Consider the following 21833-nt stretch of genomic DNA (forward strand, 5'->3'; position numbering starts at 1 on the left):
ATGGAGAAGGGTTATTCTGTCCTCTGAGAAAAAGAGAGAGAGAGAGTATGTGTGTGTGTTGGTGAAAGAGAGAGAGAGAGAGAGAGGCAGCATCTGGTTATTTTTGGTACAGCACTAAACTGATGAGACTCTGCACTGCAGTGAAGGAGAAACAGCGCATGTGCCTGATACAGGAAGTCCTTAACTCCTCCTTTGGCTTCCTTCTTTGCTTAGCTGTCCTGCAAAGCCAAAGTCAGAAACAACATATGGACAATATCAAACTGGAGGCATGTGAACTGTGCTATGATTACAGTAGCATGCAATGTGATGTCTTGTGGTGTCCCCCAGGCTCGATTCTAAGTCCTTTTATTGTTTAACACATTAATCATCAACGACTACATATATGCAAGATGGTTCACTCATATACTATGAATGGGAGAAAGTGTAACACACAATGTGATGAAGTAAATCCTGCCTTCTAAATTAAAGATCCAATCGTTAATCAATACTGTCATTGCATCACTGTAGCTGCTATTAGAAGCTCCAAAACCAACAGAAACAATATGCAAAATGAGATAAGCACTTGGGAGTGCATGGATATTATCAGAATCAACATGAAACACACATGCTCTCTGAGCGTAAGAAACAACAGATAATGTCAGATTTAGTTGCTGATTTGAAATATGCAATTTAAATGTGACTGAAGTGCAAAGCAGGAAGACGAGGTGGAACCTATTGAGCAGCTCCACCCCCTTTTTAAAATGGCCAGTAGCGTTTCAATTAATCACATTTTTTCTTTGGATTTATTTTTTATGTATATTTTTTATATTTTTTGAGTCTGCTTTCATATGTACACTACCAGTCAAAAGTTTTTGAGCAGTAAGATTTTAAATGTTTTTTTAAGAAGTCTCTGCATTTGATCCTAGATACAGTACAAATTTGAAATATTTTTACTATTTAAAATAACTGTTTTCTATTTGAATATATTTCAAAATGCAATTTATTCCTGTGATGCCAAAGCTGAATTTTTAGCATCGTTACTCCAGTCACATGATCCTTCAGAAATCATTCTAATATTCTGATTTGCTGCTCAAAAATATTTATTATTAGTATTATTATTATTATGTTTAACGATAATGTTAATTTCTTTTTGAATGGTATAGTGTATAATAGTACAAAAGCTTTTTATTTCAGATAAATGCTGATCTTTAGATCTTTTATTAATCAAAGAATCATGAAAACAAATATTTTAGATATAATAATAATAAATGTTTTTGAACAGCAAATCTGCATATTAGAACGATTTCTGAAGGATCATGTGACACTGAAGACTAAAAATTACATTAACCATAACTATAAATTACATTTTAAAATATATTCAAATAGAAAACAGTTATTTTAAATAGTAAAGATATGTCAAAATTTTACTATTTTTGCTGTACTTTGGATGAAATAAATGCAGGCTTTGTGAGCAGAAACTTCTTTAAAAAACATTAAAAATCTTACTGTTCAAAAACTTTTGACTGGTAGTGTATTTGTGAACATCTTCTGTAAGGCACTTTGTAAACACAGTTTTAAGTGATTCTACATACATAAAGTTTTACATACCAAAAGAAATAAATAATTACTCAAATCTACCGCTAAACCAAAAGTATCTTTTCTCATAAAGACATAGTACACTGTCTAAACAAACCACTTCACCATGGTGGTCTGAGCCATTTACACACAAACACTGAGTCATAGTTATTATCCATTAGCGATGCTTCCCCACGACTTAAATGGATGCTAGGGCCCATTTCCAATATTGATTTTACTTAGTCACAGCCAGCACAGTTACACCCTGCTATCAAACGCCATCATCCATATCCTATCATCAGTGATTAGAAATCAGTTGGTAGTTGATCTTGATGAAAACTCCACAAACAGCTGGTATAAATATCAGTCAATGTTAACACTTAATTCGAACAGCAGATGTTTGATCCGTAATGTGAATAAAAGGATTCATCAGGAAGACTTTACATCTGCCACGATTGTCATGACGGATGAATTTCAGTCAGATTTAAGGGCTGAAAAAGGCTTTTGGCAAATAAAATCCACACAATTTAATTACAACATCTCCCTGAACTCAGTGAACTACACAAATGAGAAAAATGCTACATTAAGGGAAATTTACTTAAATGTGCCCTCATATAACTTTTTCACTAAAGGTATTATGCAAATAAGACATAAGCACACAAAACTGTTAGAAATCTGTGCTAAACACAATTACTTGCCGCAATTCTCATGCACTTGACTGTTCCTGGATATATATACGCAGTATAATGCTCTTCTCCATGATTTGATGCATTATTGCTGTCATCTAAATGAGGTAAAGCAATGATAAATTGCATAAGTGCAGTCAAAATGTTTAGCAAAAATTTCAGCTGAAGCTCAGCAAGCTCAGGAACAAACACATATCAGATCAGATCTGTTTTGAGGTTCATTTGAATGGGAGTGGTTCCTGTCTTTGAAGACATTACTTGCAGTACCATCCACTGATTGTAGCTTCTGCCTAATTTTGTCGACAGCATCATTATTACCCTGTGTGGGAGTGTCTGTATTTGCATAATCTCTTTGATTCAAAGGCTGATTTCTACATGCATAACAAAAACACGGCACAGAATAAAGGATCTACGACTGTTATGCACAATTAAAAAAAATTCTGCCTAGTAAAAAATGTGCTGGCTGTGTCTGCCTATTTACAAAGAAACAACAGTTATGACATCAGCTAAAACCAATCAGTATTACCAAGCAATAAAACTAGCATGCAAACAGCCCGGGACCAGCTGGACAGCACAATAATCTGCCAGACCAATCCAATTTTCAGAGAAAAAACGTCATTACATTGTATTTTTTATGGCTAGCAACACCCTCAGCATCTTTCTTTGTCCATGGATTTAATTTAACTGTAATCAATATGCACAAGGACGCCAATAATTGAACCCACATTCATAGGTCATTTAAAAAAGCCTCAAGATATTCAAAATCAATCAATCACCTGTGGTTGAGGATTCACATTTAAATCCAAAAGACTTCCAGAGTCCATCCTAGTGAAGCTTCCGGTTGTTTATCTTCAAATGAGCTACACATATAAGTCGATAGTCTCCACTACATTTGTAATAAGCTGCACATCAAGGAGCCTTTAGTTGTTGTTCGGCAGCACAATAGGTTTCTTGAGCTGTGAAGTGTGGACAAAGTAAACGCTTGACAGGGATTGTCTTTTTCTGGCAGGGCAGTAATGAAACGTTATTGATGCTGGCTCCTGATGAAAGCACTTAGTCTGGGATCTCCACAAGGAGAGCGCTTTAGTGTTATCAGCACAAGCCCATCGCCAGTGAAGAGTAACTCGGAAGATAAGGAAATACGATGGAATTGCTTGTTTACTTGAGAAAAGGACTTAAACTAAGTGAAAAAGAAATATTTTAATACATGATATGTCAGTGATTGTGTTGAGTATTCTACCTTTGCCCTCATTGGCCTCAGTTTTTTCTATTCTGGAAGACTGTGTTTTTATGTAACTCTGGCGCTTATTAACATTTTATGAGGCCAAGTTTACTTCTAAAGAGGGAGAGAGGGGAGAAGTGGAGTGAATGTGATGGAGGAGGACAGTGAGAGTTGGCTGGTGAAAATAGAAGCCTTCTATTTTGACCCATGTAAACAGGTCCTTTCTAATAAGAGCGCGCCAATGGGACAGAGCGAGGGAAATTGAGATGGCACGGCCTGGTCAGAATTAGTCAAAAGACTGTCTTTGTATTTCTAAACACAAATTTGGTTCAAAGCTTCACTTATTTCTTTTCTGTACACAGCAAACAAAAGAAAACATTAGTGAAGACTTCAACGAATACACAGCAAGATTTTAAAATGTTTTTGAAAGAAGCATCTAATGCTCACCAAGACTGCTGTTATATGATTCTGTAAAAACAATAATTCTGTGAAATACGATTACAATTTGAATAAAATGTAATGTATTCCTGTGATGGCAAAGCTGTATTTTCAGAAGCTATTAATCTAGTCTTCAGTCTCACAAAATGATTTAGAAATGAATCTAATATGTTAATCTGATGCTCAAGAAACATTTCGTATCATTATCAAAGTTAAAAACAGTCATACAGCTTTTTTGTGGAAACAATGATAAACATTGTATGATACAGAATTCCCTGATGTATATAGAGTTCAAAAGAACAGCATGTATTTGATATAGAAATATTTTGTAACATTATAAATGTGACCTTGGACCACAAAACTCTTAGCACTGTAGCACTGGCATATTTGTAGCAATAGCAAAAAATGCATTGTATGGGTAAAAATGATACATATTTCTGCCAAAAATCATTAGGATATTAAGTCATGATCATGTTCCATGAACATATTTTGTAAATTTCCTACTGTAAATATATCAAAACTTTTTGATTAGTCATATGCATTGCTAAGAACTTAATTTGGACAACTTTAAAAACAGTTTTCTCAATATTTAGATTTTTTTGCACCCTCAGATCCCAGATATTCAAATAATATCCTAACAATCCATACATCAATGGAAAGTTTATTTATTCAGCTTTCAGACGAGGTATAAATCTCAATTTAAAAAAAAGAATTGTGGTCCAGTGTTTACAATGTCTTTACTGTTGCTTTCATTTCCTTTCTGAATAAAAGTATACAATTTTTTTAATTAAAAAACATTAACTCAAAGACTAGATGTATGTACTACATATATTTTACGATGTTTCTAGCTAGGTTTTTAGGCTGTGAAATATTTATGATTCATTTGCTTCTTTAATTCAACAGAGTTTTACTTTAGTAACAGAGGATTGTTTATTTGTATTCCTGTCCCTTTGTCAAGATATAGACAAGTTCTATGTGTAAATTAGTTTGAAAAAAGCTCTAAATAAGACATAATCAGGAGAATAACTGAATTTTTAAACAGGAAGTAACTTCATGAGCATCATGCCTCCTCTAATTTCCTTTTCTGGACAGGAAGTCCTGCTCTGAAACAGGGTGGTCCCTTTTATAACTGATGTAATTACCCAACAAAAACTATAAACACTTGCTAAACACCTCATAAACAGACTATGACTACTAAAAAAAGAATCAAGTAACTATCTTTTTTCTAATCCTGACATTACATTTAAATAGATTTTCCTCAGTCCACCCTTCACTCATCTGTTTTTTTCTTCTCTTCCACCTTTCCTCTCTGTGGCTGATGACAGCTCACTCTCCATCTGCATCCTTCATCTAAGTGAATTACTCTAAGTGCCTCCCTCTTTTCTCTAATAAAAGACTAATGGTCTTTTCATACACTTTTCCTTACCCTTACTGCATTTCAAAACTGTCATTTGAAAATGCATTGAATGTACACATCCAAGTGGTCAGCAGGTCCTAGACTTACACTCATTTAGATGATTAACCTTAAAGGATTAGTTCACTTCCAGAAAAGAAGATGTTCATGTCTTTTTTTCTTCAGTCGAAAAGAAATGAAGGTTTTTGAGGATCAAATTGCAGTTTCAATGCAGCTTAAAATGGCTCTACACGATCCCAGCCAAGGAATAAGGGTCTTATCTAGCGAAAAGATGAGTCATTTCCTAAAACAAATTAAGAATTTATATATTTTTTAACCACAAATGCTTGTCCACAACGTTTTTATACACTACGTAATCACAATGGAAAGGTCACATGTGACATAGGCAGAAGTACCGACCCAGTGTTTACAAAGTAAAAGTGCAAAAAAAAGGCAAACGCCTTTACAAAAAAAGGTAAAACAATGATGTCGGAGAAAATTAGATTTTTTTGTCATACCCTACCTTTTTTAACCAAAGTAGGCAAAGTAGGCAGAAGAACTAACCATGTTCAACCTTTCCAAATTGATTACTTAATTTGTAAAGTCACGAATGTGCATTGCAGAGCTAGAGCAAGACAAGCATTTGTGGTTAAAAGTATACACCAGACACCAGATATATTTTTTGATTGGTGCACTCGTTCATTTATGTAAGTGTTATTATAATACAGTGGACTACCAGTAAAAACTGATAAAAATGTGGGACTCCAAATTATTCAGAAACTTTGACCTGACCATGTTTGAAGTGGTTTTTCTTTAATTGCTAATGCGACCTTAATTAAGCACTGCTTGGTAATTGGTCAACAAACTATTGATATTTGTGTAAATATTGTCAAATTAACAGTTGATTGTAATCATTACATAACTTTCTATCAAAGTTATCTGACATTATCAAGATTTTCAAGATTATCAAAATTTGTTCTGACACAGTTTAACTCTGAGTTCTTGTCATATTTTATTACCATTTTAAACTGTGATAATGTGAGAAATGTTGAAGGTGTCTGAATAAACTTGACTGTACATTTTTCAATTAAAAACCTTCACAAACCCATTGGATCCCATTGAAGTCCACTATATGAAGAAAAATCCTGGAATGTTTTCCTAAATTAAAAGTTAATAAGTTGAGTTTTACCGTTTTGAAATCCATTCAGCCGTTCTCCTGTTCTGGCGATATCACTTTTAGCATAGCTTAGCATAGATCATTGAATCCTATTAGACCAATAGCATTGCGTTCAAAAATGATGGTTTCAGTTTTTGTCCTATTTAAAACTTGAATCTTCTGCAGTTATATCGTGTACTAAGAGCGGTGGAAAATGTAAAGATGCGATTTTCTTGGCCGATAAGATTAGGAACTACACTCCCATTCCGGTGTAATAGTCAAGGAAGTTTCCTGCCGTAATATGGACGCAGCAGGTGGAGTAATATCTGGCAGCGCCTGAAATGGAACGCTCCCTGACCATGCAGATGGTCACGTTGTGCTGCGATGTGCTGCGTGATATTACTGCGCCTGCTTCGGCCATGTTACGGCATCAAACTTCCTTGACTATTACACCGGAATGGGAGTGTAGTTCCAAATCTCGAAACTCGTTGGTCATTTTTGAATGCGATGCTATTGGTCTAATAGGATTCAATGATCTATGCTAAGCTATGCTAAAAGTGATATCGCCAGAACAGGAGAACGGCTGAATGGATTTCAAAGCGGTAAAAATCAACTTATTAACTCGAGGAGAGTTGGAGAATTACTATTTCCAAAAAAAGTGGAGTGTTCCTTTAAGGTTTGATAATAATAATAATAATAATAATAATAATAATAATAATAATAATATAATAAAAATAAAAATAATATATAATAATGCCCACAAGACTATTTTTTTTTCAGGTCAGACAACTTATCCAACTGAATTTAACCAATTTCTCCCTGCAGTCAAACCACAGGAAGTCTCCACTCCCACTCTGGTGCATTAGTGTGTATGAGATGGTGAAGCAAAAAGCCTGACTGGCCACCATTGCCAAACCCTCATTAAACCACTGATTCCCTGATGTCTGCATGCACTTCCATCACATCCTACATTACATAATATCATTTCACTCATCTGCTCCTGGATTAGATCCCTCTTGACCATAGGATTTTCAGAGCACCACTTCACTATGAACTTTGACATTTGAAATTAATGAACAATAAACAACATTGTTTACAGTATTCTTAAATCTTGATCAAATTAGTGTTATCACATTGAACTTTAGTTTTTAAGAACTTTAGATCAGCTAAGAAGTTGAGCTGAGATAAGCATCACAACAAACTTAAAAACAGAATTTCAGTTTCACCTATTAATGTGCATTCATCTTTGCATCTTTGAGTGAAAAATGAAAATCTCACTTCTCAACACTACTTGTATTCAATGCGACTGCACAAGAGTCAGCATGACATCTCATGTTCATCTTTAAACAGTTTTTCTCATTTCTCTCACTTGCATAAAGAAAAACCTATCCCTATCTCTGTTTCTCATCTTTACTGTTTTCCTCACCTCCAGCACCAAAGCACATGCTAATTATCCATCTACTTGTTTCCCCTCCCAGTGCTCTCTCTTTCACTCTTTCTACGTGATATGTTCCCATTCAAACCAGCAACCTTCCTCCCACGTCCCCCTCCCTGCCTCACTTTCTCTCTCTCCCTCTCTCTAGTTCTCTTTCTTCGGGCCGATGCGCACACAGCACCCCTCTGCCCCGGGACCTGTCCTCCAGCCCATCCTAAATGGGCCCTCTGTTCTCTTCGTTCTCCATTCCTCCCCCCTTCTCGGGTCCCATCCTTTATGAGGCTCTTATCTGATTGCAAACGCTCCCACACCACCCCTCTCTCATTACCGCTCCAACATGTAAAGGGTTTTATACCATCCTTCGTAAAGTTAAATAAGTTTACCCAAGCTAATCGGAGGTTTCGAGTGTTTTCGGACTTTGAATAGTGTGAACCTACTTGCAACAAATGGGTGTTTATTAACTTGTCAATCAGTGCATTGTTGGTTTGGAAAAGGGCCTGAGTGTGTCTCTCGTAGTAAGGGAAACATAGGCGTTATTGTGGGTTTATGTTTGCAATTGAGTCTCAGAGCTTAGCCATTGAATCCATAGCAAACAGTCTGAAAAGAGTCTAGAGCTGTAGTTCAGCCCCTATTGGGTTTTACTTTTTTTAACAAAGTGAGTGTTTTGCATTTCAGGAGGAGGAAATGTTAAAATGTGAGGGGATGTCTGAGGTGCTCAACCTCATCTATATTTTGACCCATTTTTAGTTAGCGCACGTGTGAGAACGAGAGAGAAAAATTACTAAAATTCCTATGCGTGCCAGAGAGGATGTTTATCAACCACATCTCCAGTAGGGCGCCTCACACAAACGCTGTATACACAGCATGTAGTTGTATCGCTAAAGCGCACACACATACACAGGGCCGTCTCTTGTGTCTTGCCAGACCACACCTGTTCAAGGGCCCTTATCTGATAAATAACAAACACTCGAGTTTTGAATATTCCATATCTCACACAAGTTTCAACATGTTTCTGTCAAGATTTAGATTTACACAGAATTTAGACTAATTCAGACAAAAGTCACTAAACTGGATGGATTTAACAGGGCTTTTTGTATCAAAGGTCTTGTTCCAACAACAACTGTTTATTCTTCTATGTTCGCCTGTAAAAAAAAAAAAAAGAAGCCATATACAAGCTTAGATGGTCAGACAATCATGCACTTCACAGAAACTAAACAGCTGAAGCAGAAGAATGGAATGCTGGGAAAAAACAAAATGCAAGGTCATTGTCTTGTTTGTACCTTCTTTGAAAAGAATTGTAACTCCTTTCTGGAACAGAATGTGTCCCATCATATTTCTGCACATTTTTCTTTTAAAACAAACTGTGGGCTGTTGTGTAAAGTTTCTAAGTAATGCTGTTGTTGCACTGATCTATTTGGCAAAAATAAAAAAAAACAAGCTACAACAGTCTTCTCAGCTTCAGAAGGCTGAAACTAGAGCATCTACAAGAAATATGCTTTTCACTTTCATTACATCTCTGTAATGGCTTTGTCAGTAATTTTCTTTATAATTTTTGTAAAAGCACTTTTTAAATAATAAATGCGATCAATATAGCATTTAACTGTTAACATCAGAAGAAACTGTCATAGAGTTTATGCCAAAATATTAAAAGGTTGGGATACTGATAAATTGGAGATGAAAGTAAACTGGCTGACTTTGTCAACATGGTCAAAATAACATTCAGGAGATACCCCATGATACAAAAAGGGACAGTTAGCCTGAAATTAAAATTCTTTCATCATTTTACTCACCTTCATGGTTTAATTCAAACCTGTATGATTGTTTTTGGGTCAATGATAAACTATTTGGTTGCGATTGTGGTAGTTTTTTTTTTTAAATATCTTCTTTGTGTTCTAAAGAAGAAAGAAAGTCAAATGGCTTGGAACGACATGATAGGAGTATTATGTGAGTGAACTATTCCTTTTAAGACCCACTCAAGCATCTCTTGAAATAAAGTAACTGTATAATACAATCATCATAAAATAAGATGGTCAGCTTCCATTTATTCCATCAAAAATCATCCTCTGATTCTTGGTAAACCCCTGAGTATTCTGCATGGCTTCTGCTTGCTACATTATCCCGTCCATTTGATGCATAGCTCTTTGAAGCAATATAACGCCAATGTGTAAGTTATGCATCCCGTGATTTGGCACATGACAAGAAATAACAGCGTAGTGCAAATTTGTGTCTAAATTAGGTATGGCATCACGCAAGAGTGAAAAAAAGTCCTAGATTAGTTGGAGCCAACCCAATATCATGATAAAACAACTATGTTATGAAGTGGTGATTCCTTATGAATACGTGATTTGATTTATACAAAAACACAATTTGTACAGTTTGTCAGCCTAAAACTGCAATTAGAGTGTTTTGTTGGAGCGCAATGTTTTTTCTTGCTCTGAGTGGGGTTTCTCTCATCAGCGGACAGGAAATGGAAAACCCGGAGTGGATCCTAAACAGCGATTACAGAATACGCTGACTATTTACAGAATACTTTCTAGAGGAAGAGGTTAAATTTCTGTTTCTTAACTCACAAACCTGTTTCAGTCAACTTGTTGTGTATGAAAATATATGAAATATATGAAAATATACAATCTATACTAGCCAAATTTGTACTGTGCACTGTGCACCAAATTAGGGTTTTCACAGTGATGCCATAGAACCAGTTTGGTTCCCCATATAACCATTTTTTTCTTAGTGTGAAGAACATTTTAAACATCTAAAGAACCTTTTTCCACTGTAAAAACCTTTTGTGAAATTAAAAGGTTGCATGGATGGTAAAGGTGCTTTGTAGAACCATCGATGCCAATAAAGAACCTTTATTTTTAAGAGTGTATATTCTCTTGTTTACAACTCCTCCTGTATGAAATGATTATCACACTTGTTGTTGTGTTATTACATATTAACATGACTTTGATTAATTGCAACCTCATTTAGTATGACAGCATTACTGCTTTTGAATGAAATAATGAAAAGAAGAACCGCTTGAATGATAATTCTAATTATCATGTCAAGCAAACATATTCAGACACCAAAAAGCCCAACCAGGCAGATATAATATGACTCACTCTCACTATGTCATAAAATATTGACAACATGCCTCTTCATCATGGGAACCTGGAAGCAAAATAGAAATGCAGTCATATTTCAATTTTCTTTTCCCTGACGACATCCCATGTTGTTGTCTGGAGTCTGGACCAATAAAAAGTGTCGCACCTCTGCTGTAATAACCGGCAGAGTCAATCTGACTGCCTCAATACTGCATTACTGCAAATCTACTTATAAACTTTAAATAAAAGCTCTAAGAATAGACATAAGCAAACACCTTTCAACGTTTTCTCGAATACCTGCTAAGGCGAATGACAAAAGCGCCAGCGCAGTCACAGCTGTCAAGAGGTATCAGGTGTTTACATATAGCAAAGCTTAATAACTAGCTGCGCCACACATCTGACTCAAGGGGTCCCGAATGAGGATACTTAGGTGAGCACGTTCAGCCTTTCATTCCTCTTTTATCCTCACACAGATTCAAAACGTCAGCTGAGAGCGACAGTATTACTTCTCAAGCGTAGTGTTACCTTGCCGTCTACGTTTTCTCCATCCTGAGTGTCGCTGAGCTCCGCGCCGATGTCCTCTGGCGCATCTTCAGGGCTCTTCGCGTCCCGCTGCACGGATGGTGTCGCTCCCATGATGAATAACGTCGCTGCTTCTCCACTCTTAGTCAAATAACGAGCGTTCAAAAGGAAGTAGGTATCCAACAGCCCGCGTAAATGCGCCCTGCAGTCCGTCCCGAGGGTTGTCTGCTTTGGAAAGTGTTGAAACGGGTCTGTAGGTTCACTTTTGGGAGCCCTCCTCCCATCAGTATCACATGGAGAGCAGCCAGACACGCCTTACAGCATCAAACCAGAGAGAGACCTGGCAGTGCAACACCATCAGTTTACACACTTACTAACTATGGAATTATAGTATTTAAGTTCTATATTATCTAGGAGATTTAGATGGATAAAATATAGTTTTGAGGCATTAACTTAAAGTACATTTCTGTTTGGTTTATAATAAGTTGATGCAGTACTTAATTAAAACAAAATTAGGTATTGATGGGATGTGGTATAATATTGAAGTAATAAAAATAACCAAATTGTGACCCTGAACAATAAAACCAGTCAAAGGTCAAAATTTTACATTTTAGTTTTAGATTTATACATCATCTGAAAGCTGAATAAATAAGGATAGGACAATATTTGGCCGAGATAAAACTATTTGAAAATGTGGAATCTAAAGGCGCAAAAAAAAATCAAAATATTGAGAAAACTGCCGCTTTTAAAGTTGTCCAAATGAAGTTCTTAGCAATGCTTTGCAAATGACTAATCAAAAATTAAGTTTTGGTTTATTTACGGTATGAAATTTACAAAATATCATCATGGAACACAACCCAATACAATGTATTTTTTTGGCTATTGCTACAAATATACTCATGCTACTTAAGACTGGTTTTGTGGTCCAGGGTCACATTTGTGAGTTCATGCACAAAGTTGAAAACATTAATGTTTTCTGTTAGCCTTGCAACTTACAGTTACAGTAACAAAATGTCTTACTCCTTAGTTTCCTCTATAAAACATTTTTGAGAACAAAAAGTGCTCATTTTAAGCTACACTTGCTTTTCATTTAAACAGCTCATGAAATTTCATAGAATATTAAGATTTTTATTACAACACCTGCCTCCCTTAGTAAAATTAAAAGTATGCAGAACCATTAGTTTTACAATGGCATGCAGCTGCAGTAATAAAAATATTAAAGCTTAAGCTTCAGCCCTGGTTTTATTTACAGACAGTGGGAATGTCAACATTGGGTGCCGGATGGGCCTCTGCAGAAAAACAGCCCAATGGAACGTGTCCCGCAGGAAATCTCGAATTAAGAGGGCACTGTAGTTTGCGTCCACATGCATGCATCTAAACCAACCATGCAGTGAGGTCCCTCTCTCTCTCTGTTAATTGCGTGTTTGGCTGAGCGCCAAGGCATTTTGTTTAGAACCTTTAAATGCGTAAATTACAGGCCACTTGTGATTCACAACCAAGTTTGCACAAGCCACCTCGTGGTGGCACGATACACTGGCTCTGTGTTTAAAGAAGTAAACAACACCTAGTGTTGGGTTTAAGATTAAAATTTATAACTCATTCAGTTTTCTTAAGCAGTTTATTCCTCAAAATGCTTGGGGAAAAGAATGCTTCATATATCAGATTTAGGCAATTTGGTTATATATTTTTACAGTGCCTTGCGAAAGTATTCAAACCTTCATTTTTTCACGTTTTGTTATGTTGCTGCCTTATGTTAAACTGCTTTAAATTACTTTTTTCCCACATCAATCTACACTCCATACACCATTATGGCAAAGCAAAAACAGAATTGTCACAGCTTAGTAATTTTTCAAAAATATAAAACTGAAATAAGTACATTGCATAAGTATTCATACCCTTAACTCAGTACTTAGCCGAAGCACCTTTACAGCCTCAAATTATTTTGGTATGGTGCGACCTATTTTTTACAATCTATGGGTGCAACAAGCTTTACACATCAGCATTTGGCAATTATCTGTTATTGATCTCATCTCTTCACCTCTTAAGCTGTTAGGATGGGCACATTTTCAGATATATTTTCAGGTTTCTCCAGAAATATTTGGTTGGGTTCATGCCCAGGTTCTTGCTGGGCCACTTAAGGACATTCACAGAGTTGTCTATAAGCCAATCTTGCTGTGTGCTTAGGATCATTGTCCTGTTGGAAGGTGAACCTTCTGCTCAGGCTGAGGTTCTGAATGCTCTGGACTCGGTTTTCATTAAGGCTATTTCAATATTTTGGTGCATTGAGCTTTTCTTCTACTTTCTACTTTGACTAGTCCCTCAGTCCCTGCCACTGAAAAACAGTCCCACAGCATGGGGCTGTCACCACCACACTTTACCTTTGGGATGTTATGTTACTCTGCAGGAAATGAGCAGTAGCTGGTTTCCTCTATACATGATGCTTGGAATTGAGGTTCATCAGACCAGATAATCTTGTTTCTTACAGTCTGAGGGTCCTTTAGGTGCTTTTTTTGCAGATTCTAAGTGTTTTCGTGTATCTTCACTAAGGATTGAGTTCGACCACACTGCCATAAAGCCCAGATGGGTGGAGTGTTGCAGTGATGTTTGTTCTTCTGCAGGCCTCTCCTATCTCCACATTATGATCATGGAGCTCAACTGGAGTGACCATCAGGTTCATGGTCACCACTCTAACCAAGGTCCTTCTCCATCAGTTGCTCAGTTTGGCCAGGAATCCAGCTCTAAGAAGAGTCCTGGGCTGCGTTTCCCAAAAGCATCGTAAGCTTAAGTTGATCGTAGCTCCATTGGTTTCAATGGGTCTACGATGTACTTAAGCTTACGATGCTTTTGGGAAACGCAGCCCTGGTTGTTTCAAACTTCTTCCATTAAGAGTAACGGAGACTACATGCTTCTGTGAAGCTTCAATGCAGCAGATGTTTTTCTGAACTCTTCCCCAGATGTGTGGTCCTGTTTCTGAGCTCTACATGCAGTTCTTTTTATTTTACCTCAGGGCTCGTTTTTTGCTCTGATATGCATTTTCAGCTGTTAGACCTTTTATTAAGGCATGTGTGCCTTTCCAAATTTGTCACAGGTTAACTCCACTCAAAATGTAGTAACATCTACAAGCAATATGAATGCTCCTGAGCTAAATTTCAACTGTCCCAGATATGAATACTTATGCAATGGAATCAAACATGTTGCAAAGATGCAACATTTTTTGCAAAGATGTTAAAAACAGTTTTTTTTTTTTTTTTGCTTAGCCATTATGTTGTATTGAGTGTAAATTGATGTGGACGAAAAGTAATTTAAAGCAGTTCAACATAAGGCTGCAACACAAAATGTAAAAAAAAAATGTAGTGGTTTGAATACTTTTGCAAGGCACTGTATGTTATGCAAAAATGATTGCTGTTGATGCCTATGTGCTGTGCTAGGTAAAAGTTTGGTCATTGTTATAAAATAACTTGCACTATAATAAAAGAAGAGGGAAAACATTTAAAGAATAGACTGAAGACATGTTTGCTTTCAGAAATACCCAGACCATATTTAGAGGCAGTAGTTTGTGGTAGTAAGAGACATTTTGAGGACATTGTTAAATACATAATTTAAAAAGCAAAAAAGCTCAAATCATGACCTGTATTGAGAATGTAAGGGAGTGGCTTCATAATACTGTATGCATATATTTTGTCCTCAAAGAACTTTTTCTTATTACTTACAGCAGTGATTTGCTTACATTTCGTAGGATGTGGATAATTTGATTAAGCTTCAGACTGAATCATAATGCTTTCACACTGTAATTGAATTAAATAACATTGGCTTTGCCTAGTGTGACCCCTCACACATGCATTCCTGTGTTCATAATAATAACTTTGATCTTCAGTTACCTTTAGGGATAACTTGGTTATCAGAACTTGTTTCAGAATGAGGCCCAATAACAATAAGCTGAAATCCAAAGTAAAGCAATTACAAGTATTAGTAAATGAGTAATTTGCCTTTTAGCTGATGTTAAATGAGGCAAATAAAAAAGAATTTCAATAATTGGTGCTTGAATTGCCAAGAACTTTGTCTAAATGTCACTAAAGAACAGCCTTAAAATATAATTGAATCAGCATCTGTGTCCCAGACAACAACATAACTTAATTGAAACATAATGACTGATTTTAGTTTCTTAACATAGACATGAACTTTATTGAAATGCCTCTCGAAGAACTGACGTTCAAGACATTGTTGTTGACGTTGTTAAGCTAACAGGCTGATGCTGTAATAACCTCAGTGATCCACAGAATGTTATTATACAATACCATTCAAAGGTTTGAAGTCACTAGGATTTTATAACAAGGATTGATCTCAATTGAAAGCAGTATTGTTACGATGTCCATTTCAAATAAACACTGATCTTTTGAACTTCGTTTCTCAGAGAATCCTTTAAAAAAGTATAACGTTACGTGTCTTATATATGGTCAGTTACCTGGATATGCGGCCATATTGGCAATACTCAGATGTAAACAACAGCAGCATGGATTGCACTGTTAATGTACTACTGAATACGTTGTTCTGCTAATTTATGCTGTCTAAACAAAAACAGATAGGAGCTGCTAAATCATAGAAAAGCAGGAAGGGCACAATATTTTGACAAACTGAAGTTAATAGGTGGTAAAGACACATATGAGCAGTATTAATTAAGATATTAGCCTAATATTTCACCTACCTGACAGGAAATAAGAACAAACACAAATGTTAAGTTTCTTGTCCTGGAAATCCAGTTGAGTTTGGCCAACAACAAACGCTTTTTGTTCCTCAGACAGTTTTTTGCACTCCTTTCCTTGATTTGTTATAACGTTTGGCAGTCTATAGTACTTCAAATGTTTTTCCCGTTCCCATCAATTAGTACAGCCCAAAACATGACAATACTTGACCATTTTCACAGCAAAAATCAGGAAAATATGTGAGCTTCGTTCAGTTCAGTGGCATTGCTTACATTCAGTGCCGCCAATATGGCTGATAGATGAGGTCCCCATTAAATGCAGCATTGGTAAGTATAAGAAACATTCTAAAACATTACAACATCTTACCAACCCTAAACTTTTGAACTGTAGTGTATTGGGTGAAATGCATTAAATAAGCAGTAATAGCTTCATAAGTGCACCTGACATGGTGACCTCTATAAAACCCCTACAAAAGGTCAAAAAGGCAGCATTCACTATAGCAGCAACAGAAACCTATGCACCTAATAATAAAATAATTACGTTCCCCCGTCTATTTATGGATAAAGGGAACAATACCACCAGACTACTGGCCATTCATTTTGGGTACCCCCACCCCCTCAAAAAACTTCACAAGGCATGAGATTAGAAATACAAGAGACTACAAGTTTTTGTGTGGGTGAGTATTTGAGTAAATGTCAAGCTGAGCTGGTCAGCTAATTACGGTCGTCTTCAATGACAGGGCAACAGGCCTCTCTTTGAAAGGGGTATGAATGAGTACTGCCATCCTCACGGGGTGTCTCTGATTGGACTGCGTCCTGTAGAGGCACAAGAATGGAAAGACCCTGTGGGGGCCAGTCGTTTGCTACTGTCTGATACATCGCAGCCCTTTATCCTAATAAAAGACCAAGAAATCTAATCTAGAGGAATTTCATCTTTGTGGGCCCACAGTTCACTGGGTTCACAATATGGATTAGTGATTCATTAACTCACTCATACAAATCAATAATTTACATACACCTTGCAGAATCTACAAAATGTTAATTATATTTTACATAAAAGATGTTTACATATAATCCACAAGAGAAAATAACAGCGGAATTTATAAAAAAAAAAAAAATGACCCCGTTCATAAGTTTACATACATTTGATTCTTAATAATGTGTTATACATGTACCTGGATGATCCACAGCTGTTTTTTTGTGTAGTGATAGTTGTTCATGAGTTCCTTGTTTGTCCTGAACAGTTAAACTGCCCGCTGTTCTTTAGAAAAATCCTTCAGGTCCCACAAATTCTTCGGTTTTTCAGCATTTTTGTGTATTTGAACGCTTTCCAACAACGACTGTATGAAGGTCCATCATTTCACACTGAGGGACTCATATGCAACTATTACAGAAGGTTCAAACACTCACTGATGTTCCAGAAGGAAAAACAATGCATTAAAAGCCAGGGGTGTAAACTTTTGAACTTTTAATTTAGTACTGCCCTTCAGGAGCTACAGAAGATACTAACATGTTCCCCAGAAGACAAATTAAGTTAAATTTACCCTGATCTTTAAATTCAAAAGTTTTCACCCCCTGGCTCTTAATGCATCGTTTTTCCTTCTGTTGCATCAGTAAGCATTTGAACCTTGTGGAATAGTTGAGTCCCTGAGTCCCTCAGTTGTCCTCAGTGTGAAAAGATGGATCTCAAAATCATAGTCATTGTTAGAAATGGTTACACAAAAATACTGAAAAACCACAGAATTTGTGGGACCTGAAGGATTTTTCTGGAGAACAGCGGGCAGTTTAAATGTTCAAGACAAACAAGGGACTCATGAACAACTATCAATAAACAAAAACAAAGCTGTGGATCATTCAGGTAAAAACACAGTATTAAGAATCAAGTGTATGCCAACTTTTGAACAGGATCATTTTTTATAAATTCAACTATTATTTTCTCTTGTGGGCTATATGTAAACATATTTTATGTTAAATATCTTAGTCAGGTCAGTACTAAAAAACAAAACATGCGTTTTGTATGATGCCTCTTATCAACTGTACATGTGCACACATTATTAATGCATTCTCTCATACACTCATTTGCACACAATTATTAAGTGTTCGGTAAAAGTGGCACTTTAACAAAATAAAATGAATGAATGAAAATGTTCACTGTCCAATTCAACATTGAGTACGTACACTGAAATACAATTTTATTTTTGTAGTTTTATTTTTGTCTGGCCAGTCATCTTGTTCTCTGACTGCCTTTTAGCATCTATCATCACTGGAAAAATACAGGTTCGCAAGCATAAATACCTATTGCAACAGTCAATGGAATTCTTCTTTGCTCACGTAGCACACTGTAGTTTAAGGCTCAGAATAACAGATAACAGTGGAATGTCTAAAACAAGACTTTCTGGCATGTACACATGTACCACATGCATGCTGAAAATGTGCATACACAGGTAGTGAGATTGATGCAACACTTGTACATTTATTTCATTTGTAGCAGACAGACAGAGAGAGAGAGAGAGAGAGAGAGAGAGAGAACAGGTGTCAAACCACTAACACCACTTGTAATTTTGTTTTGTGTAGTGTAAATAAAAGCACCTCAGACTTAGGATTAATGGCATATTTGGCTGAAACTGTTACATATGATTTAATGCTACAAGAGGAGGATACTAGCAGTATCTAAATAAAAAGAAAATAAACAGAGTTTGCATGAATATGGTTACCTTATTCCAAAGCAAATCTGAAACATTTAAAACAGAAATATTAAAGCATTAATGGCTTAAAAGCTTGTGCGTCATTAAATTGTAAACACTAAAACACAATGTAAACAGAAATGTTTATGGAAAGAAAAACAAAATGTAAACCCTAAAACTCCAAACTCCAAGTCTCCAAACCAACAACTAAAAACAAAACATTTTGGGGATAACATGAAGTTACTGATAAATACAAAATTCATAAACGTATCTAAGATTTTAAACTGAACTTTGGTTTAAAAAACGACTGTGCAAATCAAATGAGAAGAAATGTTTGTTGATCTAACACTCAGTAGGCTCATTGCTAGAAGGCAGTGGATGAGCTGTAATTTGTGGCAAATGAATGGGGCCTACACAGACACTGAGGAACACCTGAGAATGGAGGAAAGCAAGAAAGAGGAGAAAGTTTTAGGCACATTCAATCAAATCTGATTTTTGTTGTTGTGCATCAAAAACAAAAAGTCATTGTTCTGACACTCTTAATTGTGTTCTTACTTGACAAAAGCATGTATGAGACTGCAGATGAGTGAATGTCCTCAGAAGAGTCCTTTTATCTCCTCTGTCACAGGATCAAGGTCAATGTCGTAGAAACACGGTCGCGTAGGCAAGCCTGGCATGGTGCTCATCTGAAAGAAACATACAATTTAGCATTTAACATTTTACGTGCACACAAAATATATATCATAGTATTCGCACAGTATTCAAGTCTTGACATTTGTTGAATTATGTTTAGGAACTTAAAGGACTATAACTGATACATAGTTTGTGTTCATTGATAAATGAGTGTTTAAATTAGTCTATGAACTTTAGATTCACTTAGCTTTAAGATCATAAATTCAGTTATAAAGAAGAGCTGGTTTCATATATTAAAACTGAAGCTAATTCTGGAGCCACTAAAACCAGACTTTATCACCTAATGAATGCATTTTTTTTAATGAGACAATCGTAGTCCTTAGTTGCCCCCAATTTTACCATCATTTTGAAACTGTTGTGTCTATTACTATTGAAGATACCTATGCACTTTAATGTTTTAGAACACGAATTAAACTGATTTTGTAAATGTTAACAGATCAGTGTATAAGCAATCAACATCCACTCAGATTTACAAAGCATGCAGATTTCAAATTAAACTGTCAAAACTTAAAGGTCATCATTTTAATTCCCTAACAACAAAATCTATTGCAAGTAGTCAAACACATTGATTATATAAAAGAAAAATGACGAACCTTAATTCCACAGATTAAAATCAAGTGACTGGCACACATGTGAGAGCCAGGAAAAAGAAATGAATTATCTTAATTGAATTATCATTAAAAAAAAAAAAAAAAAAAAAAAAAACAGAAATAGGAAACAGTACCTCATTTATCCAGCCATTTGAAAACTATCTAGAGAACAAAAACTAATTTTCACAGAGGGTCTCAGATATAAAGATCCAGCTACACTTAATAAATGCCATGGACGCTATCAATCTGAAATACTTCAGCTCAGATTTTTCATGATTGGCTAACATTTGTTTTCTGTGATCACATGCACTAACTGCAGAAAGACATCATTCATCCCAAGCCTTTATTGAGACTTCCTTTCCCCATCTTTTCTTAGAACAAAACCTCATCACAGCAAGCAGAGCTTTAAATATTTTAAAGAAAGATTCCTCTCATGCATGACAGCCCAGGAGCTATTTAATGGCTTATTAGAATAAATTAACTTCCTTGTAGAAAGATAATGTGAACCAGCTGACAAATTCGAGCAAAATCTGACTACTTTTAAAGGGTAAATCTCCACAGACTGGATTAACCAACTTTGAATATCATATGATTCAAAGAATCTAAAACCAGGTTTGGGATTTAAAGGGACGGTTTACCCCCCAAAAAAACAAAAAAAAAAAACGAAAATTACCCCATGATTTACTCACCCTCAAGCCATCCTAGGTGTAAACAACTTTCTTTAAGACGAATACAATTGGAGTTATATTAAAAAATGTCCTGCCTCTTCCAAGCTTTATAATGGCAGTGAATGGCTGTTGAGATTTTGAAGTCCAAAAAAAGTGCATCCATCCATCATAAAAAGCACTCCACACAGCCTCCTGAAGCGAATCTATGAGTTGTTGTTTTTTTTAAAGAAAAATATCCATATTTAAAACTTCATAAACCGTATACTCTAGCTTCAGCTAACTGCTCATGAGAGACTGCTGTTCCAGCGGATCTTGTGAGAACCAAGTTTTGGTCACAGGCGCAAAGAAAGCAAAGTTTACTTTGTTTAGCAAAGAAAAACCAGTGTTCTTTTAGACATATTGAAATCCTCTAATCTTTTTTTTTTTTTTTTTTTTTTACAAATCCTTGTTTTGTACTTTTGATTGAATGTAATTTTAATTGCTCTCTCCTCTGACCTTCCGCGTTCGTCACTTCTCTCCGGAGCTTACGCTGTGCGTACATCCTACGTAGTCCGCATGCATCAGTTCGCTTCAGGAGACCTTTATTAACCCTCTAGAGTCGTGTGGAGCACTTTTTATGATGGATGGATGCACTGTATTGGACTATTGAATATTAACACCCATTCACTGCCATTTTAAAGCTGGGAAGAGCCAAGACATTTTTATATATTACTCCGATAGTATCCGTCTAAAAGAAGAAAGTCATATACACCTAGAATGGCTTGAGGGTCAGTAAATCTTGGGGTAATTCCAAATGATTTGAATGTTGGGTATATTCAGCAACTGTACAAATTTCTTACCAATAAATATCACTTTCTTCCAATTTGCTTAAGTAACTTTATGGCACAGGGTGGAAATTACATTGTGGTTGCAATGCAATATGCCAAACTGTTGTTAAAAGCATAAGAGACTGAACCCAGATTGGTCAGATTGAAGCTCTGAAACAGATTTTACAAGCTTTCTTCTTC

General features: G+C 36.0%; 2 protein-coding genes across 2 annotated transcripts in view; both read right to left on the reverse strand.

Moving 5' to 3' along the window:
- Positions 1 to 11705, reverse strand: part of akap12b (A kinase (PRKA) anchor protein 12b) — a 50423-nt gene extending 38718 nt beyond the window's left edge. Inside the window, exon 1 of the mRNA XM_073853240.1 lies at positions 11496 to 11705. Within this exon, the coding sequence (XP_073709341.1) occupies positions 11496 to 11606 (111 nt within the window). The 5' untranslated portion in view covers positions 11607 to 11705. The remainder of the gene's footprint in view (positions 1 to 11495) is intronic.
- A 6657-nt stretch (positions 11706 to 18362) lies between these two features.
- Positions 18363 to 21833, reverse strand: part of mthfd1l (methylenetetrahydrofolate dehydrogenase (NADP+ dependent) 1 like) — a 62846-nt gene continuing 59375 nt past the window's right edge. Inside the window, exon 27 of the mRNA XM_073853063.1 lies at positions 18363 to 19561. Within this exon, the coding sequence (XP_073709164.1) occupies positions 19472 to 19561 (90 nt within the window). The 3' untranslated portion in view covers positions 18363 to 19471. The remainder of the gene's footprint in view (positions 19562 to 21833) is intronic.

This window comes from Garra rufa, chromosome 13, assembly GCF_049309525.1.
Source record: "Garra rufa chromosome 13, GarRuf1.0, whole genome shotgun sequence".
Classification (NCBI taxonomy): Eukaryota; Metazoa; Chordata; class Actinopteri; order Cypriniformes; family Cyprinidae; genus Garra; species Garra rufa.